The 21,965-nt window shown below is 40.7% G+C and overlaps 1 protein-coding gene and 1 long non-coding RNA gene across 3 annotated transcripts; one reads left to right on the top strand and one right to left on the bottom strand.

The window, feature by feature from the left end:
* Nucleotides 1-8,805: 8,805 nt before the first annotated feature.
* On the top strand, nucleotides 8,806-15,083 carry LOC108412345 (beta-2-microglobulin-like). 2 transcript variants are annotated; one of them, XM_017684328.1, is made up of 4 exons: nucleotides 8,806-8,992; nucleotides 12,345-12,629; nucleotides 13,611-13,740; nucleotides 14,614-15,083. In XM_017684328.1, the coding sequence occupies exons 1-3, from the start codon at nucleotides 8,926-8,928 to the stop codon at nucleotides 13,721-13,723; spliced, it is 465 nt and encodes a 154-aa protein (XP_017539817.1). In that variant the 5' UTR covers nucleotides 8,806-8,925; the 3' UTR covers nucleotides 13,724-13,740; nucleotides 14,614-15,083. The 2 variants fall into 2 exon arrangements, with proteins under 2 accessions (XP_017539817.1, XP_017539816.1); XM_017684327.1 differs by having other exon boundaries at nucleotides 13,611-15,083.
* A 691-nt stretch (nucleotides 15,084-15,774) lies between these two features.
* Nucleotides 15,775-21,861, bottom strand: LOC108412347. Its single transcript, XR_001856648.2, has 3 exons — nucleotides 21,670-21,861; nucleotides 21,290-21,445; nucleotides 15,775-16,030 (listed from the first exon to the last, which is right to left on the bottom strand). It is a non-coding gene; the product is annotated as an uncharacterized LOC108412347 (long non-coding RNA).
* Nucleotides 21,862-21,965: the final 104 nt, after the last annotated feature.

Genomic DNA, 21,965 nt, shown 5'->3' with positions numbered 1-21,965 from the left:
TTTCCTCACTACGTTCCTCACAGTGGAAACTGACAGCTGAAATCTCTGAGACAGCTTTTTGTATCCTTCCCCTAAACCGTGATGTTGAACATTCCTTGTTTTCAGGTCATTTGAGAGCTGTTTTGAGGCTCCCACTCTTCAGAGAAGATGCAAAGAGGAGAAACAATTGCAGTTGGCCACCTTAACCCTTTCCCATAATTGGATTCACCTGTGTATGCAGGTCAAGGGTCACTGAGCTTACAAAAAAAAATTGTGTTCTAGTAATTAGTGCTAAAAGTATTTAAATCTATAAAATGACAAGGGTGCCCAAACTTATGCACTTCCCTAATTGTGTTTAAATAATTATTGCACACTTTCTGCAAATCCTATAAACTTCATTTCACTTCTCACATATCACTGCGTTCGTCTATATGATACATTTAACTGAAATTGCTGATCCGAACAACCAATGATTTGGCAAATGATGAAAATTGTCAGGGGTGCCCAAACTTTTGCATACCACTGTGTGCTGTAAAAATCAGTTTGTCAGCTCAAACTAAAAAAATACAAATAGTTGGACTGCCCCCTACAGGCAAGTCATATGACCTTCACATGCAGATAAACACATGTGCTTTTTGCAAACTTCATAAGTGATATATATATTTGTGTTGTTTGTGTCTGACTGTTTTTATCCTGTTGTTGTTTTTGTTTTTAATGAGACTTGTTTGTTTTCCCTCCACCCACCCAAACACACACATACACCAGTGGTTATAATTATATGCATGTCATTCAAATCTGTGACTCTCGATTGGCCTGATTTATTGAAAACATCAGCTCTGATACTGATTGGTGGCAGTAGTGGGTGCATTTGACTTGAATTGCCAGGTACCTATAGCAAAATATGCGAGTGAAGTTAAAAGGAAAAGCTCAGAAAAAATAAAGTCCTCTACAGGAGTAGACTTTTATTCTTAATTTCCCAAAACAATGAAGTTTTTTGGTTCAATATCTGTGACGCTACCATCAGCTAGTCCACCAGTTAACTATCATAGCCAGAGTGCTTGGTTAACATTAGACTGGCTGCTGTCTTCTTCACCACTGATGTGGATTAAGAGTATCTTTTTATGAACTGGGTTATTATTAAGAACGATTCAGCAAAGAAAAGGAGAAGAAAGACAGAACAGTTAATGTATTGCTCGGTTGGAACAGTTCTGCAGTGTTTTAACCAGGAAAAAAATGATGATGCGCCCCTTATGTTTTAATATGATCTACATTAGACTGTAGTTTGTGGTAGACCTCAGTTGTTTTGGAGATGTTTATGGTTTTACAGAGTTAATTCCACCGTGCACCATGGTAGATTTGAAAAATCACTCAAGTTCAGTTTAATTAAGAACCATTTGTCACTGTGAAATTAGACCTCTGCATTTAACCCATCCGTGTAGTGCAACACCACATACACACACTAGGGGGCAGTGAGCACACTTGCCCAGAGCAGTGGGCAGCCCTATCCACAGTGCCCTTGCTCAAGGGCACTTCAGTCATGGATTGTCAGCTGAGGGGATCGAACCGGCAACCTTCCGGTCACAGGGCTGGTTCCCTAACTTCCAGCCCACAACTGTTGTCCTGATTTACTGTTCTTGTATGGTTCTCTTCTGACTGATGTGGATGTATTACACCAGATTTCCCCTCGTATGGTTTTAATGAAATAAAACTTTTTCAAGCATCAATTTTGATAAACGTATTTATTTTATTTGGCATCATTTACTTTGCTCTTCCTAAACTCACAGTTTTCCACACAGAAGATATGAAGTGAAATGTGACTAGGCTGGGAATAAAGCCTGACATGAAAAGATGATTAGCACTTTAAACTGACTGTGTTCTCAGAGTAAATCTTAAACCTTGAGCTTCTCTGGCTTTCAGTGGCCTGGCTCTGGGTTGAAGCTCATGCAGTAATGGAGAGAAGAGTGCTGGAAGTCGCTAACTGGCTGCAGCAGTTTGTGCTCCTTAATTAAAAACAAAGGTTTTACATTTTTGGGCGCTGTGTGTCGTTCAGTGTGCGGGCATTGGTTCATTGTGGAATGTTGACTATGTGAATATGTCTTTCCATGCTTAGTAAATCTGGAGTGTTATGTCCTAAAACACGTGAGTTGTTTTTTTCTTTTTTAACCAACAGGATTAAACAGTTCTTGTAGTTCATGTAAGGCCATGGATGTTGTTTTTCTAATAATATGTGCCAATTCCAGAACATGTGCGGACTCGTTACTTTCACTTTCTTTGGTTTCAATTAAGTATCTGTCTCATCTGCTGCTTCTGTTCTGATACATTTCCCCCATTCTCGGTAGCAACCAATCTAAAAAGTGCAGATACACAGTATCTTAAGGGATCACCGCCCTGCCTTCTGTTTGCAGCTCCAGTAAGACAGATTATATAATTAGAACTCCCTTTTTTTCAAAAATTACACAAAATGGTTTTAATATGTGTGTTTGTTTCTAAACCTTCACATTTATTTGTCCCTAAAAGTTTGATTTGTTGTGAATAGACCTTAAAACAGAGGTCTAAATCAGCCATGTCGACCTGGATTCCCTCTGGGCCACAGCTCCATAAATATTAGTGTTTTCCGTCTTCTGACACTGAATTAGATTCCTGAGGATCCTTGCTAATTAGCTGATAAGTGTAATCAGGTGTGTTTCATGAGGCAAAGTGTGTCCGCCACGTGGTCTAAAGGGTGGATTCACTCTGAATCTCAGTTTGTTGCATCATTAATGAACAAACCATGCTTGAGATTCATTTCGAAGTTACGAAAACATGATTTGCGAGTTCAATATAATAACTGCATGTTTTACAGTAGCAGTGTGACAGCGACATCAGAAAGTGGACGCAAAGGCAGCTAATACATAATCTTTCACCACCATCAATCTGCCTTCAGATCGTCTGAAGGTGGAAAAGATCTGCTTTTGTTGCTTTGCACACAAGAACATTGAAGAGGAATGATTTCTCTATAGCAGTACACTTTCCATTATGCCCTTCAAGGCCCATGACCTCTAGTTGCCAAATCCAGCACCAACCCAAACCTCTGAAATCCAGTAGAAGAGGTTATACAACGTTCAAAAGCCCAAAGACGCACTGACTGGCTGGAGGAGGCGTAGCTGATGGTTTTTTGATGATTACTTTGCCATTGGCAGTGAGCGCCGAAGGTAATGGAACGCTGTGTGAAACTGCACACTCGCTGAGACATGTCAGCTCTGTTGATGTTGTGGAGTGAATCCAGGCCTTCATGACTCCACAGACCAAGAGTAGGCATGTACTCAGTGTAATACACTGTTTTTCAAAACATTCATTTTGTTGTTAACAAACCAGAGTTGAGTGAAAATGTTCTGTTATTTTACAGCCCGCAAGCAGAGAGGCCTCTTAAGTCCGAGTCCTCTTAAGGATTCTCTTTGTGTAAAATCACTTGGTTAGTATATTGTTGCCTCTGCTGTATTACGAGTTGCTCTTCACATTCTTAGATCCTTGTTTTTGTTGTTACTGCACAGGGTCATTCATGCTGCTGCTTGTCTTCAGGTTTAATTTAATTTCAGATTCAAAGAAACTTAGATTGTCTTCACATCGTCAACACAGGCCAGAAGCGCCTGAGGGTTAAAAACAGATTTGCCACATTTAAGAGAACAAGTATGTTCACTTCTTGAAACATTTTAAAAGTACTTTCCAAGTACTTTTATAAATTATACATTTAGTTTGAACACCCAATCATCTGTTTTTGCGTTTTTTTTGTAAACCAATGCATACATTTTATTTATTCATATATAACCCCAATTCCAATGAAGTTGGGACGTTGTGTAAAACATAAATAAAAACAGAATATGATGATTTGCAAATCCTTTACAAACCATATTCAATTGAATACACTACAAAGACGAGATATCTAATGTTCAAACGGATAAACTTCATAGTTTTTAGCAAATATTGACTCATTTTGAATTTGATGCCTGCAACAAACTTTCCGAAGAAGTTGGGACAGGGGCAACAAAAGACTGGGAAAGTTGAGGAATGCTCAAAAAACACCTGTTTGGAACATTCCACAGGTGAACAGGTTAATTGGAAACAGGTGAGTGTCATGATTGGGTATAAAGGGAGCATCCCTGAAAGGCTCAGTCGTTCACAAGCAAGGACGGGCGAGGTTCACCACTTAGTGAACAACTGCATGAGCAAATAGTCCAACAGTTTAAGAACAACGTTTCTCAACGTGCAACTGCAAGGAATTTAGGGATTTCATCATCTACAGTCCATAATATCATCAAAAGATTCAGAGAATCTGGAGAAATCTCTGCAAGTAAGCGGCAAGGCAGAAAACCAACACTGAATGTCCGTGACCTTCGATCCCTCAGGCGGCACTGCATTAAAAACCCACATCTTTCTGTAACCGATATTCCCACATGGGCTCAGGAACACTTCAGAAAACCACTGTCAGTGAACTCAGTTCGTCGCTCCATCTACAAGTGCAAGTTAAAACTCTGCCATGCAAAGCGAAGCCACATATCAACACCACCCAGAAACGCTGCCGGCTTCTCTGGGCCCGAGCTCATCTGAGATGGACTGACGCAGAGTGGAAAAGTGTCCTGAGGTCTGATGAGTCCACATTTCACACTGTTTCTGGAAATCATGGACGTCGTGTCCTCCGGGCCAAAGAGGAAAAGGACTGTCCGGATTGTTATCAGTGCAAAGTTCAAAAGCCAGCATCTCTGATGGTGTGGGGGGGTGTTAGTGCCCATGGCAGGGGTAACTGGCACATCTGTGAAGGCACCATTAATGCTGAAAGGTGCATACAGGTTTTGGAGCAACATCTGCTGCCATCCAAGCAACGTCTTTTTCAGGGACGTTCTGCTTATTTCAGCAAGACAACACCAAGCCACATTCTGCACGTGTTACAACAGCGTGGCTTCGTAGTTAAAGAGTGCAGGTACTAGACTGGCCTGCCTGCAGTCCAGACTCGTCTCCCATTGAAAATGTGTGGCGCATTATGAAGCGCAAAATACGACAACGGAGACCCCGGACTGCTGAGCAGCTGAAGCTGGACATCAAGCAAGAATGGGAAAGAATTCCAACTACAAAGCTTCAGCAATTAGTGTCCTCGGTTCCCAAACGCTTATTGAGTGTTGTTAAAAGGAAAGGTGATGTAACACCGTGGTAAACACGCCCCTGTCCCAACTTCTTTGGAACATGTTGCAGGCGTCAAATTCAAAATGAGTGAATATTTGCAAAAAACAAAGTTTATCCATTTGAACATTAAATATATTGTCTTTGTAGTGTATTCAGTTGAATATAGGTTGAAAAGGATTTGCAAATCATTGTATTCTGTTTTTATTCATGTTTTAAACAACATCCCAACTTCATTGGAATTGGGGTTGTATTTATATCGTGACTTCCCACTCTTGCTTTCTGCTAGTGTTCCTCTCCTACTGTGGAAGAACATATATGAGTGAATCAGAGGATAAAAGCGTCACGCCTCCCTCCCGTCTCACTGTAACTACCTCCCAGCCTCTGGACTCAATTTCCCAGAACACCCCACCTGACCATATGACCCCATATCTCCCTCATGTGGCTCTCCACCATTCCTTCACCTGATTAATGATTCTGCTCACCTGTTGAGGTCACTATATAGACCCCCTCAGTTTCTTTGCACTTTGTAAAGTATTGCCTTTGTTACACAGAGCTCTACTGAGCCTTCCAGTCATTTATCCTGCTTTTTCCATGTGTGACCATTGTTTTGTTTGGTTTTCACCTCGTCTTTGGCCAAGCGCTCTTTATATTGTGGGTATTTCTGGTTTGACCTTTTTTTGCATTTTGGCTTATTGCACTTCCCCCATGGTTACTGTTCTCTCATTTTGGCTTCTGACATTCAACTGATTGACCTTGTTTTTGGATTCTCCTTTTGCTAATGAACCTATTTTACTTCAGTTTGGTCCGCAAGCATCTGAATTCAGAGAATATATATAGACAAATAAAACACAGAGTTTAAAGCTTAGCTGGACTCTTTCATTTAGTCCATCCTCTCTGGGGACGCACACAGTAATGTAACTCTAAACGTCCGTTCTCTCAATAGTGGACACTCATGGATCCTCTGCCTGTTTGAAACAGCTTCTATTATCTCTTTGGTGTTTGGACAGCCAGTAAGATGGCAAATGGGTTTGCAGGCCACGAAGGAGGAGAGGATTAGAATTTGTAGGAAAGAGCAGTCATTTTTAGACGCAGCCACTGTGTTAGGTATAATCAGGGTGAGGAACAGAAGAGAGGAGGAGGACCTGTAGGAACCTGCTTCCACTCACTGGCCACTTTATTAGAAACATCTACCTTGTGCTTCCATTTATTGGCCACTTTATTACAAACACCTACCTTGTGCTTCCACTCACCAGACACTTTATTAGAAACACCTATCTTGTTGTATGCCTCTCTTAAAGCTCCACTATGTAGGTGTACAGTTACAGACTGTAGTTTATCTGTTACTGCACAGTTTATCAGCCATCTTCTACTCCACTCATCATCGGTCAGTTGCCGACCACAGGGCTGCTGTTGCCCAGATATTTGGTTGGGGGTCCATTCTCAGCACAGCAGTGATGAGTAAGTGTATGTGGTGCCGGCGTTAGCCGAGAATTGAGGTTCCCTTTCACAGTTTTAGTGCACGTTTTTAGAACATGTTTATTGATGTTATATGAAGCATCTTTGTTAGGGTTTTACTTTTGTAACTGATTTACATCTGAGGAGAAATCTGGAACCAAACCTGTGCTCTTCTAACCAGTTTGTGAAACATTACTACAGTGGGGGAAAAAAAAGTATTTAGTCAGTCACCAATTGTGCAAGTTCTCCCACTTAAAAAGATGAGAGAGGCCTGTAATTGACATCACAGGTAGACCTCAACTATGAGAGACAAAATGAGGAAAAAAAATTCAGAAAATCACATTGTCTGTCTGATTTTTAAAGAATTTATTTGCAAATAATGGTGGAAAATAAGTATTTGGTCAATAATAAAAGTTCCTCTCATTACTTTGTTATATATCCTTTGTTGGCAATGACAGAGGTCAAATGTTTTCTGCAAGTCTTTACAAGGTTGGCACACACCGTTGCTGGTATGTTGGCCCATTCCTCCATGCAGATCTCCTCTAGAGCAGTGATGTTTTGGGGCAACACGGACTTTCAACCTCCAAAGGTTTTCTATAGGGTTGAGATCTGGAGACTGGCTTGGCCACTCCAGGACCTTGAAATGCTTCTTACGAAGCCACTCCTTTGTTGCCCTGGCAGTGTGCTTGGGATCATTGTCATGCTGAAAGACCCAGCCACGTTTCCTCTTCAATGCCCTTACTGATGGAAGGAGGTTTGCACTCAAAATCTCACAGATCATCGCCCCATTCATTCTTTCATGTACACGGACCAGTCGTCCTGGCCCTTTGCAGAGAAACAGTCCCAAAGCCTGATGTTGCCACCCCCATTCTTCACAGTTGGTATGGTGTTCTTTGGATGCAACTCAGCATTCATGCTCCTCCAAACAAGACGAGTTGTGTTTGTACCAAACAGTTCTACTTTGGTTTCATCTGACCATATGACATTCTCCCAATACTCCCAAATGCTCTCTAGCAAACTTCAGACGCGCCTGGATATGTACTGGCTTAAGCAGGGGGACACGTCTGGCACTACGAGAGTCCCTGGCGGCGTAGTGTGTTACTGACAGTAGCCTTTGTAACGTTGGTCCCAGCTTTCTACAGGTTATTCACTAGGTCCCCCCGTGTGGTTCTGGGATTTCTGCTCACCGTTCTTGCGATCATTTTGACCCCACGGGCTGAGATCTTGCGTGGAGCCCCTGATCGAGGGAGATTAGCAGTGGTCTTGTAGGTCTTCCATTTTCTGATTATTGCTCCCACAGTAGATATCTTCACACCAATCTGCCTATTGCAGATTCAGTCTTCCCAGCCTGGTGCAGGTCTACAATCTTGTTTCTGGTGTCCTTCGACAGCTCTTTGGTCTTCACCATAGTGGAGTTTGGAGTCTGACTGTTTGAGGTTGTGGGCAGGTGTCTTTTATACAGATAACGAGGTCAAACAGGTGCCATTAATACAGGTAATGAGTGGAGGACAGAGGAGCCTCTTAAAGAAGAAGTTACAGGTCTGTGACAGCCAGAAATCTTGCTTGTTTGTAGGTGACCAAATACTTATTTTCCACCATTATTTGCAAATAAATTCTTTAAAAATCAGACGATGTGATTTTCTGAAATTTTTTCCTCATTTTATCTCTCATAGTTGAGGTCTACCTATGATGTCAATTACAGGCCTCTCTCATCTTTTTAAGTGGGAGAACTTGCACAATTGGTGACTGACTAAATACTTTTTTCCCCACTGTATTATTTTTTAAATAAACAATGTTTTCAGTCGATGTTTGTTTGTCATTATTTTATTGATTTTTTTTTTTCACGAGCGAAAAAAACACTTATTACACCACCACCACATCAGTGTTACTGCAGTGCTGAGAATGACCCACCACCCAATAACACCTGCTCTGTGGGGGTTCATGGGGGTCCTGAGCACTGAAGAACAGGGTAACAAAGTATGCAGAGAAACAGATGGACTGCAGTCTGTACTGTAAACTGTGGCTTTTGGCTCATGGTGGTCTTAGGCAGCCGTCTACATTTGGCTAGAGCAACGACGATCCTGTTAAGAGTTGATAGTTTCCCTCTCTTTGTTGGGGACCCTGTTCTGTGGGTTAATGCTCAACACGAGCGTTTTCAGTCATCTCCTCTCCTCTGCCACCCTCCCCTCCTCCCCTCCCTTTGGAACTGTTGTGATACTTGTGATACAAGTTTTGGTTTTTGTCTCAAGTATCCTTCTGGTCCTGCAGGAACGGAGCTGCTCTAACAGATATAAATAGACTTTTTTAGATTTTTACTGGACTACATGAGAAGAAGCGATGGCGGGAGCGGCTACAGCAGTCTGTCTCGTCTTACTGTGGGGTGTATTTGTTTCAGCTCTTTCAGGTAAGCCATTTATTTCCTTCAGATGGAATAGCTGCTCCTTTCTGAAAATACCAGTCAAAATTTATATTACCAACTGTGAACTCTGCAGAACAGAACACGGACAGTGAAGTACAGCACACATTATAATATTAGTCTCCTCATTTTCTCCTTCAGTCAACACCCAAATATGATCAAACTTGTATTTTCTCACTCCTGAAGAAAAGAGACCAAACACTACAAACAAACACCTTTCAAAGGTTTTTACTGAACGCACACGCTTTAGTGATTAAAGGAGCATCTAAACAGTGCAGAATGTGCACATCCTTTAGCTTTTCTCCCCTGTCTTTAACGGAAAATGAATCATAGTAAAGACATTGGCCCCTTTAAGCCTACTAAAACTCAGTTTTCACAGATGACTCTGCCCAATATTATATGTAGTTAAAAAGCAGCTCCTGGTTTGACCAATCAGAGCTTTAGTAAATTGAGCTCATGATGTAATTGATGATATTAACGAGTCTCTGTGGCGGCTGTGAAGGTGTCCAGGAAAAATATGGACCTGAGAAATTCTTGTTACTTTTTATTGTTTTTCTGTTTATTTGAATTGTGAATACGACTTTATTCTAATGTGTATTGTGATAAACTCACTGCTGAGGTCAACTGTTTAAAAATGTGCTTAGATGCCTAAAACGTTCACACAGTATATATATATATATATATATATATATATATATATATATATATACAGTGTTCCCTCGTATTGCGTTCCAGGACCACCCGCGATAAACGAAAATCCGCGAAGTAGGGACGCTATATTTATTTAAGTATTAATACACTATTTTAAGGCTTTATAAACCCTCCCCCACACTTTTACATCTCAGGCGGGTGATGCTCCTTCTTGTGTTCGGTGTGTATTCATCCACTGAGTAAAGTGATACTTTTTTTTTTTTAATCCCACAAACGAGGAAATTCCACCTCTGCATTTAATCCATCCGTGAAGTGAAACACCACATACACACTAGTGAACACACACACACTAGGGGGCAGTGAGCACACTTGCCCGGAGCGGTGGGCAGCCCTATCCACGGCGCCCGGGGAGCAGTTGGGGGTTAGGTGTCTTGCTCAAGGACACCTCAGTCATGGACTGTCGGCCCTGGGGATCGAACCGGCGAACCTTCCGGTTACAGGTCCAGTTCCCCAACCTCCAGCCTATGACTGCCCCCTTTAATATGCACTATTTACTGTAAATTGTAATATTTTATGATTTATAACATTCCTTTATTGTTAGAATTAATATTTTTAATATATTTTTTATACATTTTGGGATTTTTTAAATGTAAAATTTCATCAAATATATATATTTTCCACAGATCGAGTTCTGCAGAAAACCCGCAAAGTAGTGAAAATCTGCGATATATTTTTTTCCATTCATATTTTTTGAAAACCCACGAAAGGTGAACCGCGTAATGGCGAGGGAACACTGTATATCTGTTGTCAGAAGAAAACATTGTATCTCCAAAATGGCAGCTTTACAGGAGAAGCAAAAAACATGCTTTACTCTTAATGTAGGTCAATGGAACCAGACATTTTTCCAAGGTGTTTTAAGTCCGTTTGTTTAGTCCATATATCATGAAATTTACAGACAGTTTAAAGCCCAACTGGTATTTTCAAATTAAAAATGGAAATAAAAGGTTTTCATCAGACAGCAGCGATATATATATATATATGTGTATGTGTGTGTGTGTGTGTGTGTGTGTGTGTGTATTAATTATTAAAAATCAACAAAGTTACATTTCAACAAATGCAAGTTTGTAGTAGCTGCCAAGTTGCTAGTATCAATTACAGTTGATTCACCTGATTATTGATTACTACTGGAGCTGTTTCAATAACGGTCAGATCAAAACCAGCTTGATCAAAAGGGTCTTCGTTTGGAACTTTCCAATGTTGAAAAGGAAGACAGCTCCTCCTTATGGCCTTATGGAAGGGGTACAATTTCATGTTCTGTCTTTTACAGTCCAGAAACTCAGTTCTTTCTTTCTCAAGCAACTCAGCTTAAGCTTGGACGATGTTTTCTGAGCGTGGAACGCATGTGCTGTCGCTTGCTCTGTCATTATAAGGGTTTTGAAACACCTGAACGCCCACCTCTTCATCCCTTTTCTTCACACATTTGCTCAGAAGCATGAAACATTGCTCTTGACTCCATACAGACTCCTCTAGATTATTAGATAAAGGCTCACTGTGACTCCAAACCAGGAAACTAACCGTATGTCTGAAGAAGTGAAGTGTGGAAGGTTATTCATTGTGTGCAGGTACCAGAGCCCATAAACTGTGGACTGATGCCAAGATTAGGCCCAGCCTATACGACAGAAATGAACATGTAGGGACAAGCAAAAACAGGCAGAAGGGAATGTTCTAGATACAGTCACAGAACCGGCACACAATGCTGAATATAATGACATCACAGAGTTAGGCATTCCCTCTTTCCCCTCTAGACTATTCTACAGCATGTATGTTATCACATCTTAACCAATCTATCCTTTCCTCTTACAGAGAAATATGGCCAGTATTTCCCTCTTTCTACACGTCCTAAAGACGGGCCTCTTTCTCCTCAGTCCACATACAGGCAATAAGGAAATAAAGTGTTTCCACATTCATAAGGAAGGTCTACGCTGGTGTTGTGTAGTCATTAAGCTCCAGATATATTTTAGGCAAAAATAAGCAACAATAGCTATTAGTACTGGTGTTTCATTCTCTCTTAGGTATGAAAAGGAGCCTGCCGCAGTGGGAGCCGTCTTCTCTTCTTGTTTCGTGGCTTAATAGAAGCACACTTCTTCTCCAAAACAGAGGGAGCAAGGGTATATGTATCCAAACAGCTTACAGAGCAGAGTACAGGGAGCAATCTTCACTCTTACGTTAACCTCCATGATCTAAACATCACAGTTCCTCCTCAGAGCATCTCCCACCCACCCTTGAGTCACCCATTATATCCCTGTACCATCAGGTGGTGGTACCACCTTGGAATGGCTCACGTGTATCCATTTTGGAAATAGTATTTACAGATGCCCTTTTGATCACTATATTGGGGGAGTTTAAAACACAAGCCAGTCACCCCACCTTAATCCTGCCATTTTACTGTCCAGAACCAGCAGTGAACCTACACTAGATTTCTGAGGAATGTTGATGATGGTAAAATCCTGATAAATCTGAAATAATAGGTTTTCTTTGAGGACTATTTTACCTTAGAGTTACGACACAGAGCTAAAATGAAAGAATGTGAAAACATGCTGAAGCAGTGCGTACATTTCTATTCTGGAACATGATTGTCTTTTTGATAGACACCTGAACTCTGACTGAATGTTACTTCTGTTCTCTGTAGCTTCTCCAGATGTTCATGTTTTTGCAAAGAAACTTGAAACTGAATCGAAGAAGCTGATCCTGACCTGCCTGGCCACGGGCTTCTATCCCAAAGACGTGGTGATGAGTCTGAGGAAGTCCAAGAGTTCACTGCCTGAACATCTACTAACATCTTCAGGAGTCAGACCCAATGAAGATGGAACCTACCAGCTGAGGAAGAGTGTGGAGATCCTGGAGGATGAAGCAGCAGATTATGACTGTTATGTGATTCACAGCTCCATCAGCACCCCAGTAATTAAACAGTGGGGTGGGTATATCTGTGTTTGTTGAAATTGTGGTGTCATAGTGAAGCAGATTCAGAAGAAGCCATGAAATGCCAAGGAAAACAGTCTTTAATGAAATTGATGTGCAGAGAGAGAAGTTATGAGATAAGAAGGTCTAAACATTCGCCCAGTGGCAAACAGTGGTGACAGTTTTAAGGAGAACTCAGAAACGCAAGCTAGTACATGACTAGAAGACTGATCACACATAAAATCACATTTGTCAATAAAATACAAGAAATCACCAGTGAACCTACACGTGTCCTCTGAGTTTTATACGGAACAGTGATGATGGTAAAATGGCGGACATTGTGAAAGTTTTCTTTGGGGACTATTATGCTTTAAAACACCCTGCATGTATCTCCCCACCATGAATGGATACTAACATATATGCTTTTGACCAAAATCTTCTCAGAACTACAGTAACAGACTACAGACGTCTGGTTTCTATGACAATTCTGACTCTAGAACGCAGCCAAACAGCTCTGAATGACTTTGTTCACATCTTAACTGTTTAATAAAGCAGATTTTTAACTGCAGAAAATATCACATTGCTTAATGTTCCACATTGATTTTCAGACTTTGTGACAGACTTTTCAGACTTTTGATTTTTGTAATCAAATATTAATAATATAAATAAAATATTATACATCAACACTTGAAATCAATTAAGTCATACAGAAAGTCATACAGAAAGTCATACAGAAAGTCATACAGAAAGTCATACAGAAAGTCATACAGAAAGTCATACAGAAAGTCGTCTATTAGATTGCCCTGGATCCTGAGCTCTGATGGTGGAAAGGTGGTTATAATGGTGGAAGTTCAATAGTGATCCAGACTCACCCAGATTTGTTTGAGTTTCTATTTCCACAGGATGAAGCTAAACAGGATGATAGTAGATAAAAATCCATGTAGCATTCAGAATTGTAGAGTAGAATTTCAGTCAAGTGACTTTCTTTTGCCTGCAGATGTAAAATGCAGTAACTGCCAGAGAAGTCTGAGCGGAGGAGTGACTGCAAGAGTGAGTATAGGAGTGTCGGTGGCTCTGCTGGCTGTGCTGGGTGGGATCATGTGTTTGTAAAAAGCAGAGGAGAACCGGTGAGTATAGACTATATTAGTGTTTAAAGAAGGAACATTAACAGTGCTGTAAATACTCCACAGAACATCTGCAGAGCTTTACTAGATCAGTGCTGTCACTGATGGTCCCAGCTGTTCTTAAACTCACTGTGTGACGTTAGTGGCAGCTTTAGAGGTGAAATCGGAGAAATCTTTATAATAACCAGAACCGTAAAGACTTTCCCTTTAGAATTTCACATCAATAATAACAATAATTAAATAACATACATTGAATTTCTCCTTTTCACTGATCCTTGTATTTCAGTTTATTTATTAATCTAATACCTTCTTCAGGCTCTTACTCACAAATTTGGAAATTGCCTCTAGTGTTCAGTGACACTGGAAGGCGTTTAAAGTTGGGGAGCTGAAATTTTAGCAGTATACGTGTGACGTGAACAATGACGTCGTTTACAATTATTCACCTTTTTCATCTGAATTTTTTGCTGACTTCATCAAACAGAGCGGTTTTGTGACCTGCTGTAATGAGGACAGCAGTTTATTATCATAACTGACTGAGCTGAGCAGCAGCCAATCAGATTGCTGATGTGTTGTGGTAATGATTGCGTTACACAGTGAGATAAGGGTTAATAACACAGGAATGTATTCTAAGTACTGGACATTATTCTGTGTTCGAGTGTAAAGACGATTTGGCTGCTTTGTTGATCAGAACTGCCCACAGCTCTGATCACACTTCCCCCTGTAACCTCAGCCTGGGAGTGTTTTAGTGACGCCCCAAAGCGGTCAGCAGGTCAGGGAAGTGATTCAGCTCCTAGACAGTAAACGGCTACTGCAGGGGTTGAAAATATATGGATAAAATCTAAAAACAAACTCTAAAACAAACTGTTTTAATTTAAGGACTTTCAGTTAAAGGATCAGCGCTGCACAGTGCACCCACAGACTGCAATGAACATGTGGTCACACCTGAAGAACATGCAGCACTATCTGGACATCATCTCCAAGAGTGAGAGCAGCGTGGACCTGCTTTAGATCTGAAATGAAAGCTATTGAACTTGACCGTTCACGCCAGTCTCGCTCAGCTTCACCTCCACTGCTTTATAAATATGTTGGCTGTCCTGTTTGACGTGTGCTGGTGTGTATGAACATTAAGACTATGTACCGTTTTATGCTACTGTCTGTCACTGAAAGATTCATTTTGTTTCTAAATTTGGAGAAATGATCTCTCAGTAGAGACAAAAACAATAATTTATCATCAGTAAATGTGCTTTCATTACAGTCGGTGATCATTATTATTAATGTGTGGAAGAAATTCTGGAAATGTTTTCTCTGAATGAGGTTTTAATTCAATAAATAAGATCATATTTTTATGAATGTCCTCCGTTTATTTAAGGAAACGCTGTGAAATGCTGAACAGTAACTGTGAGGAGTCCTGAGAGTGGATCAGTCAAATAAAGCGGCGTTAGCTGCTTCTCCTTACAATACTCTTATCGCTGCTGTCAGAAGAAAACCTCATATCTCCAAAACAGTAACTTTACAGGAAAAGGGAAAAACATACTTTACTTTCAATGCAAGTCAATGGAACCAGAATTTTTCCCAATTCATTTTGGGTCATTTATTTTAGGCCATTCATCATAAAATTTACAAAAATTTTATGGGCAACATTGTTCACCGGGCCTGAAGCGGCCCAAATGCCTGTAACTGAATGTGAGCCGACTACAGGCTATAACTGAGCCAGAACTTGCAGAGGCACCATCATTTCCCTGTGTCTTTCCCAGAAGACGGCCAACAGTGCCATAAATCAGCCAGAAGACAACCAGAACTAGGCCAGATGAGCACACAGCTTAATATGTAGATAAAGCTTGTGTTAAAATACAAATAACATTCACAATAATTACCAAATAAATGGAGGTCTTTTTTAAATTTACATGCCAAAAGTGAGTTAGTGAATGCCATCTACCAAAATATAGATTAACACTTTAAAACCACAAAATATGAGCTGAGTGCTGACCGCTAGAATCAACAGCAATGTCCGAAAACAGAAAAATGACAACACTGATGAAAGTTTTATATATTTTAATTTTAATATGATCACAAACATACATTCTTAATTCATGTAACTTTAGCTTGAATTAAAATTGATATTTATAAACACTTAACTGTCAATTTATTGAAATTGGTGACTTGTATACAGACCTGCATGAAAATAAACAAATAAATGAATCCCATTCCGTTGCAAGCTGGAACCATCTCTTGATGAATCTTCCCATGCTTCCATCAGTGGCTTTGCTACACATAGGGTTCCTCTTTACAGCAGCTGTTCAGGGAGAAAAGGACAAATCCCAGGTAAGGTGTGGAAAATTGTGGTGTACTGGAAAATGTGGAATCCGTTATACAGATATTAGATCCAGAGATTTTAAACAGTTCAATGAAACAACAGGTCACATTATTTTTCTTTTCACCAAAAACAGCTCAAATTTGATGCCGGGCTGCTTTTTGCCAATGCCCAGCCAACACTTAGACATGTTCATAACTCTCATATCTGAGGTTTTCATACATTTCTTGCTTAGCTGACTGATGTTGTGTTGTTGGCTAAGAGTAGAATTTATTGATCTCTTTGCTGATGAGTGGGCGTTTGTGTTGGACAGTGACCAGGTTCACAGTAAAGATTTACCTTCGCTGTTTGGTGGTCAATATCACTTAATTAGAAAAAAAAATCTTAATTGCCCAGTAAAAAATAGTTTCATTGCAGTTTCAAGATGTTAAGTTAAAATAATTAGAATTTGAGTTGCACAAACATGTGTTTATTTTAGCGTAACGCAAAAATGATATGAATGTTATTTTAACTAAACTTTTCATTACACATTACTTCATTCTAAGTTCACACCAAAAAGGCAGTACATTCAGCTGCTCACAAGCAGAAAACATGTCCACATATTTAATCATAATTCATCTAGAATCATTTACAGTGCTGGTACATTTACTGTTACACACATTTGCAGTGTGTTATTAGTTGGATTACCTGGGGGAGGTGCTGTAATTCAAATGATTATCTGTGATTTTAGCCCAGTATGAATGTCCATTAATCCATGTCCATAGTTTTTACAAGTGTGAAGTAATAATTCTAGAGTAGGTTAGATTTTATAATTCTAGTTCTATCGGTAATAAAAGTCCTGTTTTCATCCACCTCACAGTAATGTAACAGAATCTGTTAATAGACTAGGCTCCCATGTTTTTAGGTGACTGGGAGACAATGCTAACCACTAAAATGGAGCTCTTGGCACAGCTCTTTTATCCTCAAGTTCAAACAAGACTACTTGATGTCTTGAGATGGGCTAAGTAGAAAGACAATTGAATTCAATATCTGAAGGATCCTCTCGTAAGATGGCAATACTTCTGTCCTGTTGGGACACATTTGTCAAGTTAAATGAGCCCACATCACTTGCCTAATGCTATACTGCTTGGTATTGACTGGAAGTTTTATTGGTTCTTGTTTAATTCTGACTTGAAGGGCTGTTACACACCGTGTGAATAAATGGCTCGAAAATTTCAAGTAATCGATTGCGATTTTTTCCCATATCAAACGCACTGAAAGCAATTCAATTACTTATCCAACGATTCTTTATTTGTTGGAATTTCACCACAAAAGCGAACAAACAGCTGAATGTGGAGTGACAGATTCCCTTTACTCCTCAAACATCAGGTAACACATGACACTGCGGACTGCTGTCCATTCTGGACCAGTGAAAGGAGCATGAAGAGTTTGAACACCACAATCTGCAGCTGGACCTTCATATGAGATTCACATACAGCTTGGATATGTGTAACTCAGTTTCAGGTGCTTTTGCTAACACCATCCGTGAGGAAGCAAACGCTGGTCAGACAATGCTGCCAACACCAGGGTGGAGTCAAAGTTCTCCAAAAGTGAACAGAAGCTGTGTAAAGTCATTTTTCACCGTCCGATAAAACGTAATTGGTGTGAAAGAGAATCATCATCATTTACACCCACCTGATTTCTCTATGAACAGCGCTCGGTCTGTAAAGGCATCGTGCTGAAGTGAATGTCTAAGCTAAGAGGTTCTGATCCAGTCTAACGTGGGGAAACAGCTGACTTTATCCCGCACAAACTGGCCAGTCCAATCCCTTATAAATGACACTACGGGACCTTCTCTGGTTAAACCCCTCCAGCTCGTATGGGGCTTACATCTAAATGTCTGTTTTAAAAATGACCTTATGCTAGCTAACTTACAGTCACAGTAATCACCCCACACCAGTGGCCCTCTCTATAAACCCTCTGTGGTGCCAGTTTTATTAAAACTGATGCTAACAAACCAAGCTAACTTTAGCATCATTTCTAAAGCTACAGAAAAGAAAGCTCCCAACAAATGGCTCTAAGTTACCACTGACAGAACAGGAATAAGCTAAATATCTTTTTACCAAGCATGTCCATGTAGACTGTGGCTGCTGAGCAAGCTCACTGAAACAGAGAGAACAAAACGAATGAAAAGTCAGGGCCAGAGGCTTCGGGTGTGTCAAGTTCCATTTCCCTGGTGGAGGTCACTGAGGTAGTTGCTAAGCTCCTCAGTGGCAAGGCACCAGGACTGGATGAGTTTCATCCGGAGATGCTTAAGGCTCTGGATCTTGTGGGGCTGTCGTGGCTAACACACCTCTGCAATATTGCATGGACCTCAGGAACAGTACCCTTGGACTGACAGATTTTTAAGAAAGGGGACCGGAGGGTGTGTGCCAACTATCAGGTATCACACTGCTCAGCCTCCCAGGGAAAGTCTATGCCAAGGTGCTAGAAAGAAGACTTCGACCGATAGTTGAACCTCAGATTGAGGAGGAACAATGCGGATTCCGTCCTGGCCGTGGAACAGTGGACCAGCTTTTCATCCTCTCACAGATTGTTGAGGGGGCATGGGAGTTTCCCAACCCAGTCTACATGTGTTTTGTGGATTTGGAGAAGGCTTACGACCATGTTCCCTGAGATATCTTGTGGGGGGGTCCTCCGGGAATATGGGGTACCTGGGCTACAACTCCGTGCTATTCGATCTCTGTACTCCCAGAGTAAGAGCTGTGTTCGTATACTCAGCATTAAGTCGGACTCTTTCAGGTTTTGGGTTGGACTCCACCAGAGTTGTGCCCCATCTCCACTCCTGTTCATGATATTCATGGACAGAGTGACAGGGTGTAGCCGAGGTCAGGAGGGCATTATGTGTGGAGGCCGGAGGGTGGCCGTCACTGCTCAGTGGAGCGGTTTGCAGCTGAGCGTGAAGCGGTTGGTATGTGGATCAGCACCTCCAAGTCTGAGTCCATGGTCTTAGCCCAGAAAGGGATGGCATGCCCACTCCAGGTAAGGGGAAAGGAAATGCCGGGTCATCTGGGATTCTCTGCTCTCTCAACTGATACCACAACCCTATCTGGACTAAGCGGTTAATGACAACAATGGTTATATATGTATCAAGTAATCAGATGATAAACTTTAACTTAGCAAGATTGAGGACTGTATAAAAGACATGAAAGACTGGATGTCCTGAATCCACTGATTTTAATCCATTCATAGTGGAAGGATGTAAAGTAGCCTCCAAAGAAATATATGTGTTGTAGTCATGGTGACCCTTGGTTCCTATTGCCACCACTGTAAAGACATCTAAACCATTTCACACCAAATTACTCTGAATGACTTTGTTCACATCTCAAGGACAGAATTAACAAGAAATGTAGAAAAATTGGTGGAACTATGTAAAGTGAACATTTAACTGAATTCAACCAGTGCATATGACGTGCAACTAAGGGTTGTAGTGGGTTTACGGCATGGGTAACAAAGTACAGTAAATTTTATATCTATATGTCACATGCATGTGTCACTGTAATAATTTATTGCCTATAAATAAATAATTAAAATTCAACCAAGGCAGGGTTTCTCAACCTGTGGGCCATGGACCACTAGGGGGCTGTAAAGCACCCTCTAGTAGTCAATTGGCCTGTACACAGGGAGGCAGTAGTCTGTAGTGGGCTGGTAGATGAGCCTTAAACCAGCGAATATCTGCATTCGATTTCTGGCTGAACATCAGCGACCTGAGTAGTTAAACTGATAAACTAACGATAAAGAAGCAGATATCAAGGTTTATTATAGTTGATTATGGCGACGGTAATCTAAAAGCCCCCTGAGTGGAGTGATGATTATTTCAAATGAGGTGCTAAAACTCTCAAACCTAAAGAGACTCCAGACCAAACAGTGACTCCTCTGGGAGTGACAAGAGCGTTTTAGTGAAAACGCAATGGACTGCAACTCTAAATCACAGTCCACAGTCCACATCAACACCTCCTTTTTTGCTTTCTCCCTTTTTTGACATCTCAGCAAATGTTTTTAACATGTCATAACTGCAAATTTTGATTAAAGTGAAATTCACAGGTTTCCTGTGAGCAATTAAGAAAAAAAAAAACAATTTAAAAAAGTAGATTTTTAGTTTTTCTAAAATACATTTAATGAAAAATGAATATATAGTCATACACCACTTACATACTGTCATTAAAAGGCTATAGCACACTATATTACCTTTATTCAGCGTTATGGATTTAAATTAGCTGAAGAGTGCAGACTGGCTTGTTTAGGACTTGAAGATTAGGGCAGTTGACTTAGGACTCGACTTAAGACTTGCCTGTACTGACTTGTGACTGACTTGTGAAACCAGAAGTTGCAACACAGCATGGGGGCAGTCATAGGCTGGAGGTTAGGGAACCAGCCTCGTGACCGGAAGGTGGCAGGTTCGCTCCCCAGAGCCAACAACACATGACTGAGGTGTCCTTGAGCAAGACATCTAACCCCCAACTGCTCCACAGGCACTGTGGATTGGGCTGCCCACCACTCTGGGCAAGTGTGCTCACTGTCCCCTAGTGTGTGTATTCACTAGTGTGTATGTGGTGTTTCACTGCACGGATGGGTTAAATGTGGAGGTGGAATTTCCCTGTTGTGGGACTAATAAGGGTCACTTAATTCTTAATAATATTAATAATCACAAGCAGTAACTGAAGAGGCTACACACAGATTCATACTGAACAGTTCAGATGGTGATATAAAGTTTCAGTGTTTGGTTTTAGATCACAGACTAACTAAAGAAGAACTGATCAAATAAGAAAACTCTGGTTAGCTGGAAGATAACATGACGTGCTGATGGTAGGGCTACCGTGCTTTTCGCCATGGAAGTGCAACATCTGCCCAAACTAGGATATCAGAGACTAGTCGTGATACACAGCAAGGCTAGAGAATACAAACAACGTGACGACTCAATGTGTCCCCAATAAGACACATGTTAAATTTCACATGTTCACAATATTTTCAACCCTATTATTCATGCATGATCAGAAATGACCTGTTTTGGAATGTTTTAGCTTTACTTACAATTGAAATATACCAATAATTGTGGATAGTTGGTCTGCACCATAAACTTAAAGAGTGTACCCTAGAATATTGCTCCATTCAGCAGAGCTTACTACTGGGAATATAGGAATTTCCTACTTTAGTTTTCAGTAAAGGCAGAGAAAGAAAGTCCATCTAAAATAAAATACTCACCTGGAAGCTCCAAAAATAGAAACAATCCAATGTCTTCATGTCTTTCTCTCTTACTGGCTCAGAGCACTGACAGCAAATGTCAACATCTTCTTTACATCATGACTCTGAAGACAGTTAATGTTGTCCACAGGTTTAATCATGTTGGAGGTTGTGAAACTACGGATAAAACATACATCTCAAATTAGTCGAGTGTTCCAATCGTTGCCATGTACCTGACTAAGTTGTTCCCTGTAACACTAAATAGCTAAGTTAACCTAGTGCAGGGTAGAAGCTTGCTTACAGATGCTATATTTAACTAAGCAAAGTAGCATAAAAACAACATGACTCAACAAATATCTAAACATAAGTTAAGGTTAACATTATAGTAAGAGTGTACATACAGATGATGCCACGAAAGACAACAGATGCGAACAGATTGTGGAGAAGTCCATCAGCATGTGCCTGAACAATGAACACACTTACTGGTTCCTTTGCTTCCTGTGTGATGACACCAGAACCTGCAATAAAGAATCTACCTAAATCTGCCACTAGGTGGTAGGAAAATGCTACATGTAACAGGCTGTTACAGCACAACCACAATAAGCACAAACCCATTTCAAGAGCAAGTTTTCTGCTTTTGTGGTCAGTTCTCTTCCTGTGGGTCAAAACCAGGCCACACCCTCTCCTTCTGCACTGT

This window comes from Pygocentrus nattereri, chromosome 11 (genome assembly GCF_015220715.1).
Source record: "Pygocentrus nattereri isolate fPygNat1 chromosome 11, fPygNat1.pri, whole genome shotgun sequence".
NCBI lineage: Eukaryota > Metazoa > Chordata > Actinopteri > Characiformes > Serrasalmidae > Pygocentrus > Pygocentrus nattereri.
The sequence above is the reverse complement of the archived record's forward strand: the minus strand, read 5'-3'. Positions and strand labels throughout refer to the sequence as shown.

Excerpts from the sequence above, each read along its gene's own strand:
- LOC108412345 (XM_017684328.1), top strand. The coding sequence starts at position 8,926 with ATGGCGGGAGCGGCTACAGCAGTCTGTCTCGTCTTACTGTGGGGTGTA. Across the intron at positions 8,993-12,344 it reads ATTTGTTTCAGCTCTTTCAG|CTTCTCCAGATGTTCATGTT; the intron begins GTAAGCCATTTA and ends TGTTCTCTGTAG. Across the intron at positions 12,630-13,610 it reads CCCAGTAATTAAACAGTGGG|ATGTAAAATGCAGTAACTGC; the intron begins GTGGGTATATCT and ends TTTTGCCTGCAG.